This window comes from Phyllosticta citribraziliensis (assembly GCF_038025025.1).
Source record: "Phyllosticta citribraziliensis strain CPC 17464 chromosome Unknown J3D65scaffold_16, whole genome shotgun sequence".
NCBI classification, from domain to species: Eukaryota; Fungi; Ascomycota; class Dothideomycetes; order Botryosphaeriales; family Phyllostictaceae; genus Phyllosticta; species Phyllosticta citribraziliensis.
The window spans coordinates 53,606-76,427 of record NW_027117353.1 but is presented as its reverse complement, the minus strand read 5'-3'; the positions used below and the strand labels follow the sequence as shown (position 1 = coordinate 76,427).

Genomic DNA, 22,822 nt, shown 5'->3' with positions numbered 1-22,822 from the left:
AGGATCCCAAACCTTTTGCGATTGTCGAACGACAGGGAAAAAAAGAAAAAAGGAAGCCTCCTTCAAATTTCCCCGAATTTCCAATCTCCAATCAATCCAAGATATGCAATTGTTTTGCCCCCCAAACTCTCGAGCACACCGTAACAAAAAGCCCGAAAACGTTGGCCAGCCGGCAGAGGTGCTAATGATACAAGGAGGTTCTGGAAAGAAGGTGGGTACAACGAGGAGCAGCAACGACAACGGGTAGGGATGTCAAACAAGGACGAGGAGAGAGGAAAAAAATCTATTCAGTGTGCGTACTTTCCAAGAGAAAAACGATTCATGTGGCCATTCCGGCCGTCTACTCGCGAGAGACGTCACGTCCGAAGACCTTGGCCTTGATCCAGTCAACCAAGACGAGGATGCGGTTGCGCGCTGCTTCATGTAAGTACTCTTGGCTGGTGTGAAGATGGAGGACAAAAACTCACTGCTGAAGCACATGCTCAAGTAGGCGCTCCTCCAGAAGAAGTAGGTCAAAGTGCCACCCGTGGCAATGTTTCCAGTCAACCAGGAAATGTCGGCAACAGCCTTCTCGCTGCCAATGTAGGCAAGAGAACCTTGGTGAGAGTATTCGAAGGGACCCATCTGCTTAACGCGACGAAGACGCTTCTGCAGTTCCTTGATTTCGCCAAAGACCTGGTCACGGACGTCCTTGGAAGGAGCCTTCTCCTGGGCGTCGGAAAGGTTCTTGAGCTCGACCTCAATCTGCTCAGTCTTGGCCATGTTGTTGAAGAGGCGGGCGAGGAAAGCACCCTCTTGGGCGGCAACCTGGGCAGTCGGGGCGTAGTTGGCGACGGCACAGTCACCGACAGCCCAAATGTTCTCGGCACCCTTGACGACGAGGTATTCGTTCACAGCCAGACCACGGCGGGAGCTCGCTTGCTCGGGAATCTGCGACATGAGATCACGGACAACGGGACGCAGAGCGTTACCAGTAGCCCAGACAAGAAGACCGTAGGGGATGCGCTCAATCTGCTTTTGACCGTCGGGACCAGTTGACTCAGCCTCGATGTACTTTTCAGTAACCTTCTTAACCATGGTCTTGTTGCGAATGGTGATGGTCTCCTCCTTGAAGGTCTTTTCGGTGTACTCAATCAGTTGCTTGGAGAACATGGGAAGAACCTAAATCGTCAGCGCAAGACATTTTCCAAGCCAGGGAAGAGGCATACGTTGGGAAGAGCCTCGACGAGAGTGACGTGGAAGTTGTCCTTGATTTCCGGGATCCATTTCTTGAGGTCGTCGTTGAAGAAGTCCTGGAGCTCACCGGCGAATTCGACACCAGTAGGGCCACCGCCGACGACAACCATGTGCAAAAGACGCTTGACCTCTTCTTCGCTCTGGTCCTTGAAGATGGCAGTCTCACAGCAGTCCATGATGCGCTTGCGGATTCTCTGGGCGTCTTCGACTTCCTTCAAGAACAGGCCGTGTTCGCGAACACCGGGGATACCTGAGTTACACGGGTTAGATGGATCCCGGAGATCCCCGAAAGAGGCAACTTACCAAAGGTTGCGTTCTCAGCGCCGACACCAACGACGAGCATGTCAAAGGGAACCTCGGTGGCCGAGACGTCTCCCTTGATTTCCGACTCATCCTTGATGTAGACGACCTTCTTCTCGTAGTCAACCTTGGTGGCCTCGGCCTCGTAGTACTTGACGGCGGCCTTTTTGTGACGGAGGAAGTTGCGGATCGGTTCCATGATGGAGCGGTGTTCGATGGTACCAGTGGTGCAGGACGGGAGCAGCGGCGTGAACAAGAAGTAGTTGCGAGGCGAGATGACGACGACATTGTAGTTTTCCGTGTCGAGCTTCTTCAGGAGAGAGACGGAGCCCCAACCAGTACCTGCGCAAAAGCAAAATCAAAAATCAGCCCCTGACAAGAACGAAACCAACGAGTTGGAGCAGCGCACCAAGGATAACCAGAGTCTTCTTCGTCGGATCAGGCGCAGGCTGATCGTCCGGGTTGCGCATTTGATAGATTCCATAAGAGATGTAACCGAGTCCAGCAATGGCCGAGAGCCAGGTCAAGCGCCAGGTCCAGCGCAGAAAGCGAAAGCCCTTCTTCTTAGCCTCAGTCTTGGGAGGGACATCAGCGTAGGCGCGGCGGAAGGTCTGCTGAAAGACCTGTCTGGGAAGAACAGGGCGAATAGCTTCCTTTGCGACAGAGGAAGAGAGAGGTGAGGGCCGGTGCGTGGTCAAGGTGCGACGACCGGCGGAGCGGAGGGCTGCGAAGACGGAAGATGAGGCCAATGGCCTCATGGCGGCAGCTCCTGCCATGTTGCCTAGGGATAAGGGCAGAAGGTGTTGTTGGTGTTGTTGTTCAAAGACGGCGGCAGTTTTTCTCAAGGGAAGCGATGACGATTCCGCTCGGCCCTGACTGATCCCAAGGCGCCGATAAGACGCCGCCGTCCAACCACCCGACCCTGAAGCTGCCCTGCCGTGCCAACCGTACGCTGAATGACAAAAGCCTGCCCTATCTCAGCTCCTAGGTCAGCGGCGTCGGCGACAATGGATCCTCTTTTTCAAGGCCCCTCGACGTTGGCGAGGCTGATGGTTCGCTGATGGCTCGGCTCGCCGCCGTCGTCGGATCTCTCGCCCTTGGCGCTGCGAGTGGTGACGAGAATTTGCAGCGCGCCGCTTCGTTATCCACTTCTTCTCGGTTCTCGACTTCTCCCTCCGCCTCCGCCCCGGCTGATCACGGCCGTCGTGGCATTTATGTATTCCTCTGCTCTTCACCCCTAGACCCCGCCTTCCGTGCCGCTAGCAGTGATGGCATCGGGTCTTTACGGCAACCGACAACCCTCGGGCGTGCGGGCGCGACAGCCTCAGTTCGGACGAGACCGGGAACTGTCAAAGTATAGCTCATTCCAGGAAAGTGGGTGAGAGCGGGGAAGAAGGGCGTCTGGAGGGGAAAGAAAACAATGGTTTGGAGGAAACCGCGGGAGGGGCATGGAGACTTTGAGAATGCATTTGAATATATACACCAGATCAGCTGCCCGTGTCAAGATCTCACCCCATGGCACGTCAGTTGGTTCGGCTGTAATGCAAGAGATGCACCGGGATTGCGCCTCAAGAAGCGACTACGCCGCTCTGTTGTCTCGAGACGCCTGGTTTGTGCATGGACAACTACATCATGACATCCCCACTGCAAGTCCGAGTCAAACAGTCGGGTTTGGCATGACCCAGAGCGTCCGACAAAGCAAATGCTGAAAGCTCTGTCAGGTCGACTCCATGACTATTGTCTGGGGCAGAGGTCCGTCACCGGACGGACGTATGATGAACGCCATGCCACTACATCTTTGCCTTTCGAGCACTGCCCATCTTCGCTGCCCATTTGCTTGGACTCCCTATCCTGACTAGCCCATCCTGCATAGTGGTAGCAATATGTCTACCGTCCTCGCCCCAGATGCGACTTTCATGTAGCCCTCGATTGCCCCCAGCCCTACTGATCCGAGCCTCCTGGCAAAACCACCTCTTCTTCCCATTGACTTGCGTAGCAAGCTCCTGACTAGTCACATGGAGTACGACGGTATAGCTCAGACTGGCCATCTGCGTGTAGCCGTCCCCAGCACCCAGGTGGTTCGGGATCATGAAGAGGGAGTTACGATCGCAAGCGTACAAGTGCGCGCAAGCATGCAAGTTGTGCTCCTCGCCCACGGCCGCCATGTCGCCCGTGGTCGAGTAGAACTGCAGTTGCCGGCGTTCCAGCGGTCCGCGGTCCTGGTTGAACGGCTCCATGTCCACCTTTCTCAACGACAGGCCGGGAAAGGCGTGATTCGTGCCGTTGTTGGCGGCTTGCATCTCCCAGTACCACGGCGAGTCGACCGATGGTGCCTCAGGCCAGTCTTCGGGGCGGCGGTCCCCAAGCGCGCTGCGATATCTCCGGGGCAGGTCGTAAGGATCCTGGCAATCGTAGTCTGACTGCTCATCCACTTTGAACATGCAAGTGCATGTAAAGCAGATACCGCCCTGTGGCTCTTGGAACACATCGACGCTACGCGTACAGTACCGGCCGCCGTCGCGGGTGGTACGAACGTGATAGACAAAGGGGCGGGTGGTGTCGCCGGGGAGAATGAAGAAACCAGTCACGTTCTGGAAGAGGAGAACCAAGGTCAACTGTCAACATTGGCAAGAGACAAGGGGCAGACAGACAAGGAAAAGATGCGAAAGCACTGATTGCAAGGTACAGAAAGGGGGTCTGTCGTTAAGCATCCGTACTCGGAAAAGGAAAACACAACGCGAAGGGAGGCCGCAGAAGCACCAACGTACAGACACGACATACACTCACGACAAAGCCTCTCCTCACCGTCTGACTAGCAGCCCATACAGCTTGCGCGTACACGTGACCGCCGTACGCCGCCGTGGTTCCCCCAGGCGAAAAAGCTTTCGCCGTGCTCTTGAAGGCGCCGTCGCCGACCTTGTCCAGGCGCATGAGCTGCGCAAAGGACAGATATTGATTGCCATTAGCGGCGGCGTCGTCATGGTCCATTTTGGGCGCGGAGATTTAACGACTCGGTAAAGTAAGGCAGGCGAACGGTATTTGGTGAGATGTTTCCCACGCAACCTCAACAAATGGGCGGGCGAGATCGCCAGATGCCCTCCACCTTGGATTTCGTTTGGCGTCGTCGGGCAATGAAGGCTCAGGCTGCAGGCAAACTCGTGCAAAGCATGATTGCGATGTGCTGGTCGCAGTTGGGAAAGCAACATGCTTGTTGGCAATGTTCCCCTGTCGGACCTCGGCTGAGGTGCAGTGGTCCTGAGTGGCTGCCACCACCATCGCGGAGTGCCAGGGCGCTCGAGCTATGTAATCCAACGCCCTGCCGTAGGACGCACACCAAACAAAGACGCCTTCCACCAACCCTGTCAACCCCCGTTGTGCCGTCCATCATAACTCGTATTCTTTGTTCGATTGGCACACTCGGTTTATCGAGTGCATGACTCTGCCGCGCGTTATACCACCAAGCCCCCTCTCCTTACATCAAATGCCACCTCTGATTCGTCCAGACAGGTCAAGGCCATGGCAAGCGTGTACCGGCTGCCGTTGACATTGCCAGGCCCACTTCGTTTCTCAAGCTTTACACCTTTGCAGGGCTGTGTTGTGCCAAATTCGAAAAATGCCAGTCGTTCGCCATTCTCACTAGCCTCGGCGACCACTGCTCAAAGCGGCCATTGTGCACCGAAGGCATGCCAATCTTAGGATACAAGTTTTGAGAGATGAAAAGATGAGCCCTTTGCCTGCTAACAGACCGCTCGCTGTCTGTAAAGTTTCGGATATCAAAATAAACGCCGAGCAATGCAAATGTATACGATGAGCAAAGCGTTCATCTGCTAAGCTCCAAACCCAGGCCTCAGCGCATATACAGGGGGTTTGACCCATGCGACTGCTTGGATGAGATGAAAGAAAAGGATACAGCCCCTAGGTGACTCGATGGGAGTCCGTATGTTTGTTTCCATCTAAAACGCCGTTTTGCATGCAACAATGTGTGATGCTCCTCGTTATGAAATAAAAATCATTAAGTGAACCAAGGAAAGTGACTACCGGCTAAAGTTGGGCTGAGGCAGGACAGGCCACTGGTTGAACTGGTTGGTCGCAGGCCAGGCCTCAAAATGCATGTAGGGAAGAGGACCTGCTCGTCGCTCGTTTGACGGCCGACCCAAAGGCTGGTATTGCATCTGGTCAGTCCCCAAGCGAGGCAGTTGGCTCATCGATCCCGAGGGCGGAGGGACGAGCAGAGTGTTGACCTGACGGACCGGTCGGTAAGGAGAGCTGCGTTGCGACAGGTAGAAAGACGGTGACAGTCTATTCTGCTTGGGAGGCGCCGCCGAGCTGAAGGAGGGATGGATTGGCGAGTTGGACGCAAGGTCATTGGGATAGGGGCTCAGTTGTCGCGATGCCGCAATGGCATGTTGCTGGGGCTGAGGTATCGGCAAAATTGGCCCGCCAGAGGTAGGGATGCTTGACTGCTGCTGGCCCCACTGCATGGGGGGCGGATACACAAGAGACATGGCACGTCCCGACGGTGGTGGCAGTTGGGGCACCGACAGATTTGGTAGGGGCGGCAGCATTGGGGGCGGCGCTGTTGTGGCCGGGTTTGACGTCTGCGTCATCGGGGGTGGCTGAGACATTGTGGTGAAATTTAGAAGGGTCTCCCGCGGGCCAGTGGAAGACGCAAAGTCGCGGAGTGGACGCTTAGACGCAGGCTCAAGGACATGTTCGTCATGGCTCCTCTTCCTTGTGCCTGGACGGAGGTTGAGCTCCGGTAGCGGTCCAATAGGTGATACTGCGGTGGAGGAAATTTGGGGGGGCAAGGTCGGCGTGTTGGAGTATGAGTGATTAGGCGAAAAGCCATTGGCAAAGGGCGGCGACGCATGGGTCGAGTGCGGTGGAGATGGTAAAGCCGGGGGGACATGGAGGGTCGGCGTAGGGGGTCCCAGCGTCCGCAACGGCAGCTCGTGCCGTGCTCTGGAAGCTTTGTCGACGTAGGTTCCAAACTTTCCAAGCGTGACATGCCATTTGTTCCAAGCTTCTGCGGACGTGAAGAGATTGTACTTCATGTTGCTGAGAAATTCAACCTCCATTATGTGAACTTCTTGGACGGATATTCCAGACACGTCGGCCCACGTCTTATTGGTGTAGGTGTTGTCGTCGAGAAATTTATTGCCTAGCATCAAGGCTACCGTGAGCAGCCTATACTCGCTGCCTGGCTTGCCCTTGACAGCTGGGTTGATGGTCTTCAAGCGGTAGATGAAGAGCAGTGCCAGAAGAACCACGTTTTGTGTCACCTGCGTAGTTGAGAGAATTGTCGCGACCCATTTGCGGAAGCCAGGCGTAGGCTGGGCATCTTCGACGAGAGGAGCTATTGGAAGTGGAGGTGTGCGAGTGTCGAGCGCCTGATGCAGAACGGACGAGTTTTCGAACCAAAAAAGGCATGTAATCTGGAAATCAGTCAGCCACTGGATGTGAACCTGCCAGGTCTGAAGAAGATACCTCTGCAGCAAGTTGAGGCATGCTCGTTTGGGGTGTGGTGATTGTGGACGGTATTTGCAGCGACAAGGCTACGGAATTGTTTGGAGGTCTGGCAGCAGACGCGTAGTCCTCGAACGTTGCAGGCATTTTGGGGGGACTAGAAGGCCTGCTGGTCTGGCTGTGAAAGCTTTGTGAGGGAGCTGGGAGAGGTGGTCTGCTGCCATTTGCCATGACGGCGTTGACGTCGGCGGGGTGCTGCAGGTGCCTCCGGTCGAGTGAAGCGGCACCACCAGGTCTTTGAGCAGGGCGACTTCCGTTTAGAACGGTGCCATTGGGTGCGCCATGTATGCTTGTCATTTCCGCAGGAGGCGTGACGAGAGAGCCAAGGCTTGGCCGTGCCTGTCTTGTACCGTGTTGTTGTTGTTGTTGTTGGTGGTGGTGGGCAAGCTTCGAGTGGAGGGCGGAGGAGTGGAGCGGGACAGCGTGAGGCATTGGCTGGGGCCGCTGTAGTTGGAGCATGAGGGCGAGCGAGCAGGAGCAGGAGCGGCGGCGGTGGGCGGCGAGCGTAGTAGGTACGGGGAGGCAGTGGTGAGGTGGTGGGTGGGTGAGTGAGGTGGGTTGTATGTTGTCGTCACCGTCGTGGTCGAGGGAGGCTGAGGAAGGTGCTCGGTGGGTGGAGCTTCACAACATTTCCAGAATGAGTGAAATGCTGCTTGGTCCCTTCATTCGCTGGCGGCCAAGCAAGGAGCGGCGGTCGAGGTATGCTCGCAAAATATGTGCGATGGTTTCCTGGGAGCTACGCGGAAAGGAGGACGTGGAGGAAGAGATGGAGGCGTCGGAGGAAGAAAAAGGCAGCGGGAGATGAGGGTTGGAACAAGGACGAGGAAAGGATGCTGCAGGACTGCGAATGGAAGAGACGGGGCAGAGACGCAGCGGCGACCAAGGCAGTAGGTGAGGATGATGGCGTTTCGCTTTGCGTAGGCTGCATGTGGGCGCGGCGGAGAGGCACCTCTTTTTGATAAAACATTATTCAGGACTAGTCAGGCGTATCGTGAGAGGAGCACGCTCGCGCCGCCGGGATGGAAGGAAAGTTCCAGGCATGCTGGGTGCCATGGCATGGCATGGCATCGCATCGCATTGGATGGATGGCACTGACGGAGACGGTCACGGCCACGGCCACGGCCACGGGCACGGCGGCGACGCGGGCGTCAGGTCAAGGAAGCAGAGGGGCGGGCAGAATGGGTGGAGGGAGGGCTGGGCAGGGCAGGGGGGGGGAGGATGGGATGGGATGGGATGGGCTATGTTGTGGGTGGTTAGCCGGGATAGGATGCGATGGGATGAATGAGCTGGGATGGTTTGTGTGTGGGTTCAGTCCATGTCTGTCTGCGGGCGCCGGAGTGGAGCAGAAGCGACGGTCAGGTCAGTCTGGAGCGAGGTTGAAAAGAGGCTGATCCAAATTGTGGGCGGTGGTTGATGTCAGAGCAACCGGGCGACATGCAGCCGGCTGGAGCCACCGCAGACAAGGATCCCTCAGTGAATTGGGGCTAGCCCAGATGCAGCGTCGAGACCCATTCTCTGCCTCTTCAATGCCATGCCATGCCATGCCTGTGTCTTTTTTGGCTTCGCTAGCCCGCGCCGCCTCGCCCTCACCCTCGCCCTCACCCTCGCCCTCACCCTCGCTGACCTGACCTGACTGGACGGGACCCGATGGATCCTGCGCTGAGCATGAGCATGAGCCTGCCCGAGCCCGGCGCCGGCGGGACAAACAACAACACCACTACCTCCACCTCCACCTCCACCACGACGACACCATCGACGCTGAGCCTGCCCTGTGGCACTCTCTCACTTCCGACGGGCCCGCTGCTCCAGGCCAGGGTGTCGCAGCAACTGAGTGGGTGCCACTGATCCCGTCCGTATGTCGCTCGGCTCGGCATCACCACAGCACAGCACAGCTGCCTTGCTTGTCGCAATCGTCGTGTCGTGTCGTGTCGGTGTTGTCCTGGTCAGGCCTGGCCCGGCCTTTCCTTCCCATCCTGTCCTCCTTGTCTGTCCTTGCCTTCCTTGCCTGCTCTGGCGTGTCAAGGGGCCGCGCGCGCCTCTCACACACTCGCCAGCGCCATCGCGTCCGTGTTGTCCGCGCCCGTCGATTCGACTTTTTTTTTTTTTTTTTTTTTTAAAAAATCATGTATCATTCGTTGCAGTCACTTGCAGGCGCAGCACCGCGCAAGACTGCAGCGCGCAGGCCGGCCGGCCGCCCCTACTCGTACTCGTCGTTACGTGGACCCCCAGAGCCAAAGCCCGAGCCAGAGCCAGAGCCAGTGCCAGAGCCAGTGCCAGTGCCAAAGCCAGAGCCAAAACCAGAGCCAAAGCCAAAGCGGCCAAATGAGCGACACGCGCGCTAACTCTTCCGTCCCGCCAAGAGCCAAGTTTCACGTCGCCCGGCAAAAGGCACGCCGCCATCAATGCAGCCAGCACCCAAGTCAAGTCAATCAGTCGGTCAATCGATGCCTAGCTGGCCTCATTCTTTATCCTTTGCTGCGCGCGCGTCCTTCGTCGCCAGGTGGAGAACAAAGGAAGGTCCTCATGCTCATCATCGGCCCCGCGGAATACTCAACCCCCCCCCCCGTCCGTCATTTGCCTCCTCCTGACCGTCGACCCCCGTCCAATTCCTGATACCGTACCATCAATCACTTGGGCAGCCCAGCCCGTCTTTGCTTGTGCCACGCCTCGGTCACTCGTCAATATAGGGGCCGCCGTCAGCATCAGCATGCCATGCCTTGCCGTCGACGAGAACAGCAGCTCCGTCCTCAGGTAGGTACCGTACCCGTTCCGTGATTTGATTTGGGATCTGCAGCGTGTGGGCGTGGGCAGGGACAGTCACAGGAGGGCAGCGAAAAAAAAAAAAAAAAAAACCTTGGGCAAGGCGAGCTGTCAGCCAGCCCGAGTTCCATCGCTGCGTCAGGCTGGTGAGAGCCACCGGTGGTTACGTGATGGCGGGCTTACGAGTGTGCATCCCTGGGCCCTGGGGACAAGGACGGCCGACTATCGAATCAATGCCGGCTAAGCTGGACATGCTCTGTCCAGTTGCAAACTCTGTGCCCGCCTACGTCGCCCTGACCTGACTGACGCGTAGAGTGCTATACCGTATGCCGTCCCGAGTAGCCGGGCGACGCGCCTGTTCGCGTGTGACCTCATGGCCGCCGTGGACATGAACCTTGTCCGGCCTGAATCATGTGCTGCTCCAGCAGTAATCAGTTTCGTCGCCTTCTTCCATGGTTGTGCTGTGCTGCACTGCCGGTGCGCGGCCAGAAAAAAAACGCCATGTTGTTGGCCCAGCGAGTCAACGCCTCCAGCCATATCTTGCTCTCTCCCCTCCCTTAGCCTAATCAAACTTTGCGCTGCGTCGCGATCCTTCTGACCATCGCGATAGAAAACTACATGGTGCCGTCGCAAGGATTCTGCTCACCCCTCTCCGCGCCGCTTCATTCAACATCTCGCCCGACCGACTGACCGACCCGTCGTCCGGGCGTGTGAAAGCCTCTTGATTCTCCTTGCAGACGTCAACATGAAACGCCTCAGCCGGCGACTGGCCTCTTAAGCGTGCTACCCCATATCAATCGGTAATCGAACGCGAATGAGTCGTCTCGGCGTCATTATTGCTTTCAGCCCAAGCCAGCCAGCCAGCCAGCCAGCCGGCCAGCAACGCGGAGCACGGTACCGCAGACAATGCTCTAGCAGGGAACGCCGGCCGCTGATTACGGGAACGAGGCAGAAAAGAAGAAAAAATCTTGTAGCTGTGCGTGAGCAACCACGCAGCAAGCAGGCAGGCAGGCAAGCAACCAATATGCTGGCCGGCGCGGTGCTAAACCCGCCAAGGCGAACCCGCGGACACCAATCATTACCTTACTCTATCGGCATGACTGAGAGCGCATGAGCATCGTCGCAGTCATTATCATTCGCAGGCCCATCTGACCAAACGGACCAGGAGATTGGGTTTCGGCCTCAACACCCTCCACCCCTTCCCATCATCTCCTCGTCCGTCTCCGTACGCGGCACACCTGCAGCCAGTGCTCAGGAGTCGCACACCTCTTTGTCCACTCGATCGTCGACCGCGGCGGCAGTGGGCTTAGGCTTTGACCGCCGGCCCTTTTCTTATGTTGCAGTCTAGCAGCGTCGAACGTCCCGCCTTCTCGCGCGCCGGGCCAAACAGAGTGCCCGTCTCTCCGCCTCTGGCATTAGTTTGATCGAGATGAGGGCGCGACCGACCTGACAGAGCGAGATCATCTCACACGCCTGTCTGCGCGTTCGTATCTACGTGCCACTGACCCCAAACCGCCGACGCGAACCCCAACCAACCTCGCCTCAGCCCTCCCTCCCTCGCTCACTCTCAGCTGCGAATGATGCGCGGCGCGCTGCGGCGCTCCATGTTCCGAGTGGGCGTTTGTTGGCCGTCCGTCCGTCCATCCGTCCGCCGGTCGGTCGTGATGCGCGTGTGCGCGGCGGCGGCGGCGGCGGCGGGCTGTGGAGCAACTGCTTGTGCGACTGCTGGGTCCAGGAAATATTGCATCCAGCAGGGTCCAATCGACCGGCTCACCGCGCCAGCCGTACGCCTTATTTGCTGCTCCCTCTTTCCTGTGCGTTGGTTGCTGAGTGGTTGTGATGGACGGTGGGGGAGAGGGGGGGAGGCTCGTGGGTGGTGGGCCAACAGGACGCGAGACAGCCAGCCAGCCAGCCAGCCTCATCATCGCCGGAGTCGGGTGCGGTGGCTCATTGGTCTCTGCCTCCGTCCGTTGTACGTATACGCTAGGTGCTTCGCTTGCTCGCCCCGTGCGTGCAATCGCTGAGCGTTCCGGAAGTGGTTGTGTTTCTTCCGTGCCCTGACCCCTGCCTGTTGCGCGCTGGCCACCATACCGACCCCTCCCCCCTTCGCTACCACCAGACCACCACCACCATCATCATCAGCGGCATCATCATCATCACCGAACTCCCTCATCATTGATTGCTGCTGTAGGGATGTGCCTCAAGCATCTCCGTGACCGCCAACGTAAGCCTCGTCGTCTGCTGCTCCACATTCGCTGCATGCGTCCGCCGTCCGCCCGCCCTCGTTTGAAAAGTCCACACCTGCTGGACTACTGGACTACTCGCGCAAAGAATGCAGATTGCAGCGACAAAACAACACATGAGGCAAGAGAAAAAGCGATCGTCTGCACGTGACGGGGCGCGAGGCTATGCCTTGCCCGCTGAGGAGGCTCCATGACCTATGATGCCAGGTAAGCCACCCGTCAATCCGGCGCCATGCACTTCACGTCCGGTCCCCTGTTTGCTCGCCCGGCGCGCAAGCGACCACGAGGAGACAAGCAGGAAGGAAGGACAGGGAAAAGAAAAAAACGGAAAATGGATGGACAGGGAAACACAGGCAAAGAAATGGGCGGTTGCGCTCGTGTCACCGCCCACCCCCAGCCGGGCCTGCCTGATATGTATGTCTGTATCTATGTATGCTCATGCTGCCTGCCTGCCTGCCTCCCTCCGTCCCTCCGTCCCTCCCATCATCCATGTCTTTCCAGATGCGGCGACACCAACATGCCGCAAGCAAGCCGAGCCCTTCCCTTGGAGCCGGCTGGCTGGCCGGCTGCTCTCTGGAGACAAGGAACCAACCGAGTCGGACACGCATCTGACAAAAAGCCCTCTTCTCCGTCCGCGTCGTGCGGTGGCGCGCCTGCTTCTAACCCTCCCCTCCCAGTACATGTAGTAGTCCCCCCCCCCCCCCCCCCGCAGCATCATGTCCTCATACAGATCAGCTGCCCCCCTCCCCCCCGGCTGGGGCTAGGTCGGGAATGCTGATGGTCTGGGTGTTTTGGTGCTGGTGATGCACAACGCACACCAACACACAGACAGACACAGGCATCCATTCTTTGACGCTGTGCCAGACACGGACTGTTTGATGGCCGCGCTGCCAGCCAGCCGGCGGCAGCCGTGTGTGATATGAACCGAAGCGCAAGCAAGCGAGAATCAGCAGCACCTTTTTCGACCGCTCGCTCCGCACATTTCGCTCTTTTTGCGCCTCGTTCCGGGCGGTCTAATCTAAGGCGCCTGCTCTCTCCTCCTGCTTTCGGGAACGTGCTTGACGACGACGACAACAACGCGGAGATGGGATTTCGCCGCCACCACTCGCCCGCTGCGTCACTACTTGCAGCAGCCAGCCCCCAGACCACATCGCACTAAATGGGAGTGAGCCGGCTACATACTAAAGCCATCTGGGATTTGCTTGCGCCTCTGCCACGTCCCGAAATACGAGAGGCTCAATTCAGGAAATGGAGATGACGGGGGCCGGCCGGCGCAGGAAAGCCCCCAAAACCCCCCCCCCCCAATCCACAACTTCTTCTTTTGACATGAGACATGGCTACAACCCCGGATACGAATGCCTTGAAATGCCCATGGTTGGGGGAGTGATGCTTTATTCTCTGATTCTGATGTGGCACACTGGCTCCCTCGCTCGCTCGCTCGCTCGCTCGTCGCTCCCTCCGTTTGCGCGAGCGCGAGCGACAACGAGAGTTTCCACACTGGTTTCGACCATAGTGACACATGCCATCATTCATCCTACACAGCAACCAACAAGCGGGCCCGGCCCCCGTCGTCGCAACCCGCCCCGCGCCCCCGCCTACCAAATCCTGTTGTCCGTCTTCTCCTTGGTCTTGGTGGTCTTGTTCTTGCTCTTGGGCTGTGTCGGCGTCTTGAAGAACAAGCTGGGTCCGGAGCCGTCCCTGAGCTTGTAAGACAGGTAACCGCGATGCGCCGGGTCTCTGTAGTATTCGATGTCCTTGCGGTCCGTGGGCTCCGACAGGCGGTACGGGTACGGTTTTGCATTGGCTTGTGGGAAGTGTCCGAATGCGGGCGTGACGAGCAGTCTCGAGCGGATGGGGTCCGTCTGGCTCTTGAGCACGCGTCGAAGACACGCTTCCGAGTAGTATCTCGTCACCACTTTTCCGCCTACGTTTTCAACGGCCTCGATGGCGGCCGCTGACGCACGCGAGACGATTATTCGGATGGGTGTGCGGATTTGGTCTGCACCCTGCGCTCTTGGGTTATCTCACTACTCTCTCCATCAGTGTGGTTCTGCTCACCCTCGCCAAAAGCTTCACTCCGTCCTTTACTCCGTGCAAGCACCTCGAGTCGTGGAGCTCCTTCATAGTGATCGGCTTCGAAGGGTCGAGGCGTCCCTGGTCAATCCAGTCTTGCACCCGGTCCAAGTTGAGCGGGCTCATGTCCACCGCGAAGCTACACCACACCGCATTAGCCGTGCCTTCCACCCACAAATTTGCCCACTCTTCCCCATCACGTACTTGTTGGCCTTTCCCCTTCCTCTCTCCGGGTTCACCACCGAGTCCGGTGTCTGACCTCCATTGAATCCCCGCGGCACCTTGCCGTGCTGCTTCTGTCCCTTGTGACCTCTTCCCGACGTCTTGCCCTTGCCAGAAGCCGGACCGCGACCTAGCTTCTTGCGCTTGTTGTACGCGCTCGGCACGTCGGAGAGCGAGGCGAGGATCGAGGCGTGGCGGGCCTGCGGCGGTCGTTGCAGGAATGTTGATGGGGCGAGGAGCGGCTGCCGCGCGACGACACCTGGCCGCGCAGACGCGACGAGGGAGCAGCAGGCTCGGAAGACGCTCGACCGGGGCGGCATTGGCTTTGGGCTGGAGAGTTTGGCGGGTGCAGCTCAGTGCTGTACCTAATCGATGCCGAAGAATCTCTAGCTCGTTGCGCGCGCGGGCCTGCCGTGCCAAGGATGTTCGGAGCGCCGACTGGCCGATTTTCCGGTTGACCTCACTCAACTACCTTCGCGAGAGGTTTTAGAACATGATGCATACCGCGGTCCACCTGGCATTGGTTCTACATGTCCTGTGTACCTGTCCAATTCGCCTCCAGGTGTCTTTGCTTCGGGCCAAACATCACGCAGGCGTCGTTAAGCATCTTGTGCAATGCCACAAGCACAAAGCAAGCATCTCTTGGATTCTTGTTTTCTGCCTCTTTCTGACTCTGCGCCATCAGCTGGCTTGCTTTCCATGAAAAGTGGACACCTCATGGCGTCTTCATGGGAGACATATCTAAATTGAGCGTGTCGGTCTTTGTGCCGTCCAGCTAGACCTCTTCAGCGACCGCCACAGCGCGGTCAAGCCGTCCAAGATCAAGCAACCCGAGGGAAAATACACCGACACTGCCTATTCTAGATACAACACCCGGCAGCGCCTTGACGTGCGAGTTCTCTCAGTGCCTCCTTGATATGCAATCATCCGTGGCCGTCGTATTGGGTAAGTGCTATTCTGTAAAGGAACCTTTCCCCGCAAACCAGCATCCATTGCGCACGAAGTTGGCTCCTCTGTTGCACTACTTGCACTACTCGTATTTACGATGAGCTCAGAAATAGTGGAGATTCTTGGAAACTAGTCGAACACATGCTCCGTCCACATGTACAGTGCTCCTTGCAACCGCCTGGTATCTTCATCTAAGCCTGTCCATTCGCGTCCGCTGGCGTATGTTTGTCCAGAATCTCCTCGGCAGTGTCGACGATAATCTGGAAAGCCCTCCTCACATGCTTTTCCTCCGTCTGAGGCGTAGCGGCAACGACTCGAATGACGTACTTCCCAGCAATGACGCTGCTGGTGAGGTAGATTTCTCCCCTCTTGTTGATCGTCTCGTAGACCTCTTTCGTGATTTCGTTGGCGTCAAGCAGTGCTTGCCTTTCCGCATCGGGAGTAAAGTCATTCAGGAATGCCTCGTGGCTTGGATCTGGCTGGCTGGCTGAGGTTCGTCGCGTGCGGTCCTTCAGCCACTTCCTCGTTGGTGCGATGGCCAACACGTTGAGCGCGAATTGCGGGCCGGTGACATGCTCCAGAATGTCCGGTCGTGACTTGACCAGCTCGTGGAAAATCTCGCCGTACCCAATGTGCTTGCGGATGTGTGCCTTGACGCCTTCGGCGCCGTACGAGCGCAGAACGAACCAGATCTTGAGCGAGCGGAATCTTCTGCCAAGGGGGATTTGCCAGTCGCGGTAGTCTGTTACCAGGCCAGAGTCGGAGAAGCTGTTGCGCAGATATGATGGCGTGATGGACAGAGCAGATGCCAGATCGGACCGCCGTTTGACAAAAAGACAGCTGCGCAGATGGTCAACACAGACCCATTTTCATCAGATATGTACTCACCTGGCATCGAAATTTGTGAGCAACCACTTGTGCATGTTGACATCAAAGCTATCCATAGCTTCCATTTGCTTGGAAAGATAGTGGTACTCCTCACAGACCAGAGCCGAGCCGGCATAAGCAGCGTCCACGTGAATCCAGGGCTTCAGAGGTAACTCCTTGACCACCTGCGCAATCTCGTCAAAGTGATCAACGGCACAAGTCGCCGTGGTTCCCAAGGTCGCTGTCAAGTAGTATGGAATCAAGCCGTCCTGCTTGCACTGGTCCAACACCGACTGCAGGGATTTTCCAGTCACCTCAAAGTTGTCTTCTTTGAGACCAGGCACCGTCCGAAACTTGGTACCGGCGATGATCGCGCCTTTTTGCGTTGAACTGTGGGCATGCTCGCTGCCCAGCGCAACGAGCTTACCCCTCAACGAGTCGATTCTGTCTTCCTTTTCTTTCCCCTCGAGCCCTTCGCTCAAAAGGTTCAACGCTCTTTCTCTTGCCGCCACCATGACCGTGACGATAGCCTCGCTCGCACTGCCTTGGATGACACCGCCGCCCTCGCCCTTGCTGGAGAAACTCTCGGGCAGTCCGAGCAGCTGGGCGAGCCAGTCCAGGACCACGGTCTCGAGCTCAGTCACTGCTGGCGAGCACAGCCAATTGAAGGCCGGCGCAGTAAAAGCCGCGCTGTACATTTCGCCCAGCATGCTTGGGTATGTGGCATGCGCAGGAAAGAAAGCCATGAAGTTGGGGGATTGCCAGTGAGTGAGTCCCGGCATGATGACTCGCTCAATGTCTGGTTGGATTGCAGACCATGGCTCGGGGTTGCGAGGGGCTTCACTTGGAATCAAGTCCCTGAGATAGCCAGGTGATACGTCGGACAAGACTCGTCTCGAGGAGATGTCCTCGTAGTATTGAATAACTAGGCTTCCGAATTAGTATGGTCTGAGGGCCTGGAAATGTCATCGGCACGAACTTTCTTCAATTGCAGCATGTGCTGCTTCACGAAACTGATTCGAGTCCATGGCGACGAGGCGATGTGATGGGTGAAAGAGGGCTTGGTGTTGAGAATGTTTGCGAGAAGGTGATGAATTTATTGATTCAAGGCTTCTCCGACAAGCGGCAGGTTAGCGGACAAATTCCGCTCAGCATCACGACATTCAACTATAGGGCGTAGGGCGTGCGACGGGAGAGTCCGTGATAAGAGAGGGAATGTTTGCCCATGACATGAAAAGATCTGACAAAGTGCAGTCGACTTGAGGGAGTTGTTACGCCATATTCAGATGCTCGCTGTCACCTTCCTCGCCAGCTGGCCTTTGGAATTGACCAGGGTCTTGGGCGGTGAGCAGCGGGGCACGGACCGGGCCCGCTGTATTTATGGGCAAACACGCAACCAAAGTAGGCAGGTACTTGGCTTGGATGCTGACGAACCGCGGAACTCCAGTATGTGGTTTGACATGGTCTGACCATATATTCGTCTTCAGCACTCGAGACCTTTTCACTTTTCACGTCTGTTTCCGCGTTGCTTAGAGACCTCTTGAATTATCACCACCATTCCGTCCGCCGCTTCTAATCCACAACATTTGAGTTTCGAAAGGGTATATGTGCTCCACTCCCCCAAGCAAAAGTTCCGCCGTAAAAGTCCCTTGTCGTTCAGTCGTAAGCCTCGTGTGTCAGAGGTGCGGGTTATTTTATCCTTTAGACAGGGCAAGTCTAGATTGGTGTGAGCAAATGTCAAATCGAGAAAGTCTTTGGCACGCACAGCACCGCAGGAGCCGCAGGTTTTGGCGCCGCCGCTGATCGAGGCTCCGCACTTGGGGCACGCCGAGTCGTGAGAGTTGACGAGGTGGATGGTGGTCTGCATGGTTGCTGCTTTGGTGCTCTGAGGCGGCGAGATTGGTCGTGTTTGAATCTGAGCTTCTTTCCTTTGGACTGCGCAAGTCTTGACAGAGATGATAACAAGTCAGGCTGAGGAGGTTCGGGTTTGTTGCTCTTTTTATTTCGAAGCATGGGCCCAACCACAGCGCCGTCAGCTGCCCCGCTTCAGCTCCTTAGCTCTTCCCGCAACTGCTTGCTCCGCCAATCAGAACGAGCACCAATCTAAGCAGCGTCAGCAGTCAGCTGTCACTAACTCCAACTAGGATAATCGCTTCTAGAATCCCTCGTCTTCCTTCAGGCTTGCGATACCACGGGCCGTTGGAGGTGCCATGCCTCCATTTCGACCATCACTCGGGTCGTCTCCAGGCCGAGCCACGTAGAACCCAACCTCGTCAATGATATCCCACAAAACATCCTCCGCAATCTGCTCCTTGTAGCGCAACCCCAGCGCGCACAGCTTCCTGCCATTGGGCTCCTGGTCCTCCTTGTCCCCCGAGTCTTGCGTGTCCAGGTCGGCTGGAGGGTACCAGAAATTGGGACCAAAGTTGACTTGGGCGACGCCACCACAGAATGCAGCCACGGCTGGGAAGTAGCCGACCATACCATCGTCGAGTCCCGCTCTGACTAGTGGGTTGGATGAAGCCACGGGCGAAGATGCTGGCGGCAGGAAAGACATTAATCCTTCAAAGGCTGTGCCGACAAGCTTCCCGTTCTTGAATACCCTTATTGACGAGTGTGGCAGCGATCGCAAAGCAGCCTCGGAGTGGTTGGGGTTTGGAGGGACAACGTTCAGAGCTCCGCGGTCGGCATACGTCTCCATGGGTTTCGTGGGTTGATACTCGTTTACCTCGAACCAGTTGTTTCCCTTGAAAGGAACGGCGATTCTGTCGCGTATTATGTCGTGAGCGCTTTCCACTGGTTCCCCGAACCCGTCAGTCGTATCCACCGCTGGATTGTAGATGCCTTCAACTACTCGTCTGTGGAGGTTTATCGAGGGGAGCTTGATCTCAAGTCCTAATACATCGCCTTCCCGAAGGTGGTCATCTTCAACAACGCTGGTGGCAGGTTTCCCCTTCTTAGCGCTCTTTGAGTTGTGATTGTAAAGTTTACTGGGACGGGATTTGTGCATAGACTCAAGGTTGATGTCTTTGATGCCGTAGCTGTAGCCGTCGAATCCCACGGGTGCGTCCAATGGTGCCTCACGCCGTGCCCAGCCCACGCGGATGTGTGGTTGCGGATTCTCTTCCTGGCCCTTTGGCACTGGGGGCCCTTCCTTGGGTACACCGCTTATTATTTGGACTTCAAAGTAATGCCTACCCTCTCGGGCAACGACATTGCCTCTGCTCATGCGCCAGCCCCGCTCGTTGGTGAAAACAGTCGCGGTATCGTCAAAATGAATCCATTTGTCGCTATCTTCGAAGCTTAATCGAGGTTCGAATGGTTTCACGTCTGACTGGCGGTAGTAGTGCTTGTGCCGAAAGAGCGGATCCGCGACGCAAGGGTAGTATCGAAATTGTCTTCGATTTGAGGCACTACATAATTGTTAGCTGCTAATTAAGAGATTTGATTATTTGGCATCAGTACTGATCCAATGGCCTTTTGAGCTCCCTTGCGCCGTCTGGGGTGAATAAAGGTGGCTCGTGAGATATGAATGTGGGATCCTTGGGCGCTTCAAAATCCGAAGGGCGCAGAGTGTCGACGGCGTAGTTGAGAGGAGCCAATACTGAGGAGGCTTTGGCCTTGGTCTTTACGTCGGGCGTGTTGGACCTGGAGCTTCCAGTAGCCTCGCGCTTCTTCAAAGTCTCCCTCTTCTCTCGCTGCTCTCTTGGTGGAGGTCGCGGAGCAGTACGCGGACGCGCCGCCGAGTCCGGGTTGAGCGGCGACGGGAAGACAGGTACATGGTCCTCTTCATGCGGACGCTTGATGCCAGCAGGAGCTGCGGGAGTGGTTCCCCGCGAAGAGGGTTGATTGTCTGCCATGGGAAACGCGTTTCGAATGGGATTGCGACGCGGCGACGACGAGGAAGAGACGCGAGCTCACAACGGAAGCTCGAGTCGGACAGGGTTCATGACTCTGCCGAGGGCGGTGAGGGTGAGTTTGTCGCGAGCCAATCGATAAGGAAAGCGCGCAGTAAATTTCACTCCCCACAAGCCAACAACATCAACCACGCGCAACTCAGATCTTCCCAGCGACCATGCCCAAAGCAACGACGGCTGCAGATGTGCGCCAGGCCAGGCGACACAATCCACTCGCGGACGACTACGCCCCATCGAACCCGCTCAAGCAAAAGGCTCCCAAGAAGAAGTCAAAACGGAACAGCGCCGACGCCGAAGGCTTTGTCGACTCCAAGGCTTCGCGAAAAATCCTACAAATCGGCCAGGACTTGGCCAATGAAGAAGAGGCGGAGCTTAGCGCTCAAAGACCCCAAGCTCCCAACCCGGCCTTCGCATTCGAGACCAGGTTAGATGGAGGCGCCGAGTCGGAGGAAGACGAGGTGCAGTACGGAGACGATGACGATGCATGGGGCGACGAAGAAGAAGAACTGGTGATTGAAGAAGTTGGTCAACACCAAGGTATTTTGCTTGGAGTTGTCTGTGCTGACTATGTGCACAGGATGAAATCGACCCCGAGGATCTCGACCTGTTCAACAAGTTCAACCCTGTTTCCGACCCCTCTGAGCTCTTCCGTAGCGGAGGAAGTGGCGATGACTCTGGTCAAGGAACAAATCTTGCGGAATTGATTCTAGAAAAGATTGCACAACAAGAGGCGCAAGCAGCAGGAAATGGAAATGCAAGTGGACCGGAGATCCTGGGTGGAGGCCTGCCCGAAGATGCAGTCGAGTTGCCTGCCAAGGTCGTGGAGGTCTATTCTCAGTGAGTCAAGATCGCTGCAGCATCAATTCGGGACTCGTTCCTAACATGTGAATAGGGTTGGTCTCATCCTGTCCCGGTGGAAATCGGGCAAGCTGCCCAAGCCATTCAAGATTCTCCCAACACTACCAGAATGGGAGACATTGATCGCTATCACACGCCCCGATTCGTGGACGCCGCACGTCTGCTACGAAGCCACAAAACTATTTGTCTCCTCGAACCCGCAAACCGTTCAAACCTACCTCAACACCATACTCCTCGAGCGCGTTCGTTCAGACATTCAGGACTCGGCACAGAAACGGCTCAATGTGCACCTCTACAAAGCCTTGAAGAAGGCTCTTTACAAGCCCGCCACATTCTTCAAAGGGATCCTCTTCCCGCTTGTTGGGGACGGCGACTGTACATTGAGAGAGGCCCACATTGTAGCCAGTGTGCTTGCTCGGGTATCGATACCTGTCTTGCACTCGGCTGCGGCTCTCCATCGACTCTGCGAAATCGCCGCGGAACAAATGTCGGTAGACACTGCGGCCGGCGGTGCCACGAACATCTTCATCCGCGTACTTTTGGAAAAGAAATACGCATTGCCGTACAAGGTCGTCGACTCCCTGGTCTTCCACTTCCTCCGCTTCCGGGCTGCAAATATTTCTGCAGACGATGACATGATGGACGTCGGTGACTCGAGGGCAAAGGATGGACAATTGCCCGTTCTGTGGCACCAATGCCTACTCGCGTTCGCGCAACGCTATCGCAACGACATTACCGAAGACCAGAGAGAAGCGTTGCTCGACCTCCTCCTTGTCAAGGGTCACAGGGCAATAGGACCGGAGATTCGGAAGGAATTGCTTGCGGGTAGAGGCCGTGGTACAATTATTGAACCGGAAGCTGGCAACGGAGGCGATGATACCATGATGATTGTGGATTCATGAAAAGAGGCATGAACAGCAAATAACAACTTTTCCCATCATTTTCGATCTTCGACTTTTCCTCGGTCCATGCCTTTAGTTCCCTGCCTTGGCCGCCTTCGCACCCTCCTCATCGTGAGCTACGACCTCGATTTCCACTTTCATATCCGGGTCACCAAGTTTTGGGACGCCGATGCATGTCCAAATGGGTTGGTGATTGGGCATGTACTTTTTGAAGTTCCGGACCATCGCCTCCAAGGCGTCTTCGCTCATAGGAACGTGATACGAGTTGACCCGGAATACTTGCGACCATCCTTTTCCTCCGGCTGTCTTGAGAGCCAGCTCGACATTGGCAAAGGCTTGGTCGATCTGGTCGTCTCGATCGGCATGGATCACTCCGCTCTTGGGATCCCATCCGCCTGATTCAATAAGTTCTCCATTCTGTGCGGCAGAGTTGTTCAGGGAGTCGACGTACCCTGCCCGGCGCACTCGATGCGGTCACCCACGCGGACCGCTTGGCTATACCAATACTGCACCCGGGACGTTTCACCGCGGCCCTCGTACGCGTAAGTTTTCAAGTGGGCCATGGTAATCTGTTGACAGCAAATTCTGTGCCATCTCAAGAAGCACCTGGCAACCCGCATAAATAGCATACGCGTCTACACGATGCTTGGTAATCATCAGGCCAATTGCACGGCGATCGATTGAGTTCACTAACGGGAATGGGTAACGTGATGTCAAAAATGCCGAACATGCCGAAGTTGCCGACCAAATCAAGTGTACTAACAAAGTTTGAATTCTGAGAACTTCGAGAGACTTCAAGACATTGTGGAATACATGGCTTAGTCAAAGAAAGAGCCTGCGTATCGTGGATTTTCAAGTGTTGTGTAGAGAAGCAAGTTCGAAAAGGATGTCCACACTAGTCTTGAAGATTGAATAACAAGTAGGTTTATATGCGCCCAAACCCCACCTTCTTATCTGCTGTGACCAGCTT

At 56.5% G+C, this 22,822-nt stretch overlaps 11 protein-coding genes across 11 annotated transcripts; 3 read left to right on the top strand and 8 right to left on the bottom strand.

The window, feature by feature from the left end:
• Positions 1–340: 340 nt before the first annotated feature.
• On the bottom strand, positions 341–2,312 carry J3D65DRAFT_562281 (external NADH-ubiquinone oxidoreductase 1 mitochondrial precursor; the record flags this gene model as incomplete). Its single annotated transcript, XM_066797554.1, has 5 exons — positions 341–414; positions 468–1,161; positions 1,209–1,486; positions 1,540–1,878; positions 1,946–2,312. 5 exons carry the CDS (start codon positions 2,310–2,312, stop codon positions 341–343), a joined length of 1,752 nt encoding a protein of 583 aa, XP_066649910.1.
• Positions 2,313–2,979: 667 nt separating this feature from the next.
• On the bottom strand, positions 2,980–4,719 carry J3D65DRAFT_642025 (thioesterase-like superfamily-domain-containing protein). The gene is made up of 2 exons (XM_066801950.1): positions 4,318–4,719; positions 2,980–4,127 (listed from the first exon to the last, which is right to left on the bottom strand). The coding sequence occupies exons 1-2, from the start codon at positions 4,522–4,524 to the stop codon at positions 3,327–3,329; spliced, it is 1,008 nt and encodes a 335-aa protein (XP_066649909.1). The 5' UTR covers positions 4,525–4,719; the 3' UTR covers positions 2,980–3,326.
• A 437-nt stretch (positions 4,720–5,156) lies between these two features.
• On the bottom strand, positions 5,157–7,521 carry J3D65DRAFT_688822 (uncharacterized protein; the record flags this gene model as incomplete). Its single annotated transcript, XM_066803875.1, has 2 exons — positions 5,157–6,971; positions 7,024–7,521. The coding sequence occupies 2 exons, from the start codon at positions 7,519–7,521 to the stop codon at positions 5,571–5,573; spliced, it is 1,899 nt and encodes a 632-aa protein (XP_066649908.1). The 3' UTR covers positions 5,157–5,570.
• Positions 7,522–8,640: 1,119 nt separating this feature from the next.
• Positions 8,641–9,870, top strand: J3D65DRAFT_642016 (uncharacterized protein). Its single transcript, XM_066801949.1, has one exon. It carries the CDS (start codon positions 8,918–8,920, stop codon positions 9,386–9,388), a length of 471 nt encoding a protein of 156 aa, XP_066649907.1. The 5' UTR covers positions 8,641–8,917; the 3' UTR covers positions 9,389–9,870.
• A 3,411-nt stretch (positions 9,871–13,281) lies between these two features.
• On the bottom strand, positions 13,282–14,781 carry J3D65DRAFT_642005 (mitochondrial 54S ribosomal protein uL15m). The gene is made up of 3 exons (XM_066801948.1): positions 14,343–14,781; positions 14,124–14,277; positions 13,282–14,071 (listed from the first exon to the last, which is right to left on the bottom strand). Exons 1-3 carry the CDS (start codon positions 14,678–14,680, stop codon positions 13,661–13,663), a joined length of 903 nt encoding a protein of 300 aa, XP_066649906.1. The 5' UTR covers positions 14,681–14,781; the 3' UTR covers positions 13,282–13,660.
• A 51-nt stretch (positions 14,782–14,832) lies between these two features.
• J3D65DRAFT_642003 (uncharacterized protein) lies at positions 14,833–15,426 on the top strand. The gene has a single exon (XM_066801947.1). It carries the CDS (start codon positions 14,854–14,856, stop codon positions 15,061–15,063), a length of 210 nt encoding a protein of 69 aa, XP_066649905.1. The 5' UTR covers positions 14,833–14,853; the 3' UTR covers positions 15,064–15,426.
• On the bottom strand, positions 15,271–17,491 carry J3D65DRAFT_166396 (pyridoxal phosphate-dependent transferase). Its single transcript, XM_066794210.1, has 3 exons — positions 17,155–17,491; positions 16,197–17,100; positions 15,271–16,148 (listed from the first exon to the last, which is right to left on the bottom strand). The coding sequence occupies exons 1-3, from the start codon at positions 17,201–17,203 to the stop codon at positions 15,500–15,502; spliced, it is 1,602 nt and encodes a 533-aa protein (XP_066649904.1). The 5' UTR covers positions 17,204–17,491; the 3' UTR covers positions 15,271–15,499.
• Positions 17,492–17,515: 24 nt separating this feature from the next.
• On the bottom strand, positions 17,516–18,186 carry J3D65DRAFT_166400 (uncharacterized protein). Its single transcript, XM_066794211.1, has one exon. The coding sequence runs from the start codon at positions 18,040–18,042 to the stop codon at positions 17,677–17,679; it is 366 nt and encodes a 121-aa protein (XP_066649903.1). The 5' UTR covers positions 18,043–18,186; the 3' UTR covers positions 17,516–17,676.
• Positions 18,142–20,070, bottom strand: J3D65DRAFT_641995 (Ash2-trithorax family protein). Its single transcript, XM_066801946.1, has 2 exons — positions 19,638–20,070; positions 18,142–19,585 (listed from the first exon to the last, which is right to left on the bottom strand). The coding sequence occupies exons 1-2, from the start codon at positions 20,033–20,035 to the stop codon at positions 18,331–18,333; spliced, it is 1,653 nt and encodes a 550-aa protein (XP_066649902.1). The 5' UTR covers positions 20,036–20,070; the 3' UTR covers positions 18,142–18,330.
• Positions 20,071–20,250: 180 nt separating this feature from the next.
• J3D65DRAFT_688816 (Bystin-domain-containing protein) lies at positions 20,251–22,269 on the top strand (the record flags this gene model as incomplete). The annotated part of the gene is made up of 3 exons (XM_066803874.1): positions 20,251–20,646; positions 20,670–20,929; positions 20,985–22,269. 3 exons carry the CDS (start codon positions 20,251–20,253, stop codon positions 21,850–21,852), a joined length of 1,524 nt encoding a protein of 507 aa, XP_066649901.1. The 3' UTR covers positions 21,853–22,269.
• J3D65DRAFT_681533 (L-PSP endoribonuclease family protein) lies at positions 21,530–22,445 on the bottom strand. The gene is made up of 2 exons (XM_066803736.1): positions 22,304–22,445; positions 21,530–22,247 (listed from the first exon to the last, which is right to left on the bottom strand). Exons 1-2 carry the CDS (start codon positions 22,413–22,415, stop codon positions 21,925–21,927), a joined length of 435 nt encoding a protein of 144 aa, XP_066649900.1. The 5' UTR covers positions 22,416–22,445; the 3' UTR covers positions 21,530–21,924.
• Positions 22,446–22,822: the final 377 nt, after the last annotated feature.

Excerpts from the sequence above, each read along its gene's own strand:
- J3D65DRAFT_642025 (XM_066801950.1), bottom strand. The coding sequence starts at position 4,524 with ATGGACCATGACGACGCCGCCGCTAATGGCAATCAATATCTGTCCTTT. Across the intron at positions 4,128-4,317 it reads GGAGAGGCTTTGTCGTGAGT|AACGTGACTGGTTTCTTCAT; the intron begins GTATGTCGTGTC and ends CTCCTCTTCCAG.
- J3D65DRAFT_166400 (XM_066794211.1), bottom strand. The coding sequence starts at position 18,042 with ATGCAGACCACCATCCACCTCGTCAACTCTCACGACTCGGCGTGCCCC.
- J3D65DRAFT_642003 (XM_066801947.1), top strand. The coding sequence starts at position 14,854 with ATGATGCATACCGCGGTCCACCTGGCATTGGTTCTACATGTCCTGTGT.
- J3D65DRAFT_641995 (XM_066801946.1), bottom strand. The coding sequence starts at position 20,035 with ATGGCAGACAATCAACCCTCTTCGCGGGGAACCACTCCCGCAGCTCCT. Across the intron at positions 19,586-19,637 it reads AAAAGGCCATTGGATCAGTA|CTCAAATCGAAGACAATTTC; the intron begins CTGATGCCAAAT and ends ATTATGTAGTGC.
- J3D65DRAFT_681533 (XM_066803736.1), bottom strand. The coding sequence starts at position 22,415 with ATGGCCCACTTGAAAACTTACGCGTACGAGGGCCGCGGTGAAACGTCC. Across the intron at positions 22,248-22,303 it reads CATCGAGTGCGCCGGGCAGG|GCGGATGGGATCCCAAGAGC; the intron begins GTACGTCGACTC and ends TTATTGAATCAG.
- J3D65DRAFT_642016 (XM_066801949.1), top strand. The coding sequence starts at position 8,918 with ATGTCGCTCGGCTCGGCATCACCACAGCACAGCACAGCTGCCTTGCTT.
- J3D65DRAFT_642005 (XM_066801948.1), bottom strand. The coding sequence starts at position 14,680 with ATGCCGCCCCGGTCGAGCGTCTTCCGAGCCTGCTGCTCCCTCGTCGCG. Across the intron at positions 14,278-14,342 it reads GGAAGGGGAAAGGCCAACAA|CTTCGCGGTGGACATGAGCC; the intron begins GTACGTGATGGG and ends GGTGTGGTGTAG. Across the intron at positions 14,072-14,123 it reads GAGTGAAGCTTTTGGCGAGG|GGTGCAGACCAAATCCGCAC; the intron begins GTGAGCAGAACC and ends CCAAGAGCGCAG.
- J3D65DRAFT_166396 (XM_066794210.1), bottom strand. The coding sequence starts at position 17,203 with ATGGACTCGAATCAGTTTCGTGAAGCAGCACATGCTGCAATTGAAGAA. Across the intron at positions 17,101-17,154 it reads ACATGCTGCAATTGAAGAAA|TTATTCAATACTACGAGGAC; the intron begins GTTCGTGCCGAT and ends TCGGAAGCCTAG. Across the intron at positions 16,149-16,196 it reads CTCACAAATTTCGATGCCAG|CTGTCTTTTTGTCAAACGGC; the intron begins GTGAGTACATAT and ends CCATCTGCGCAG.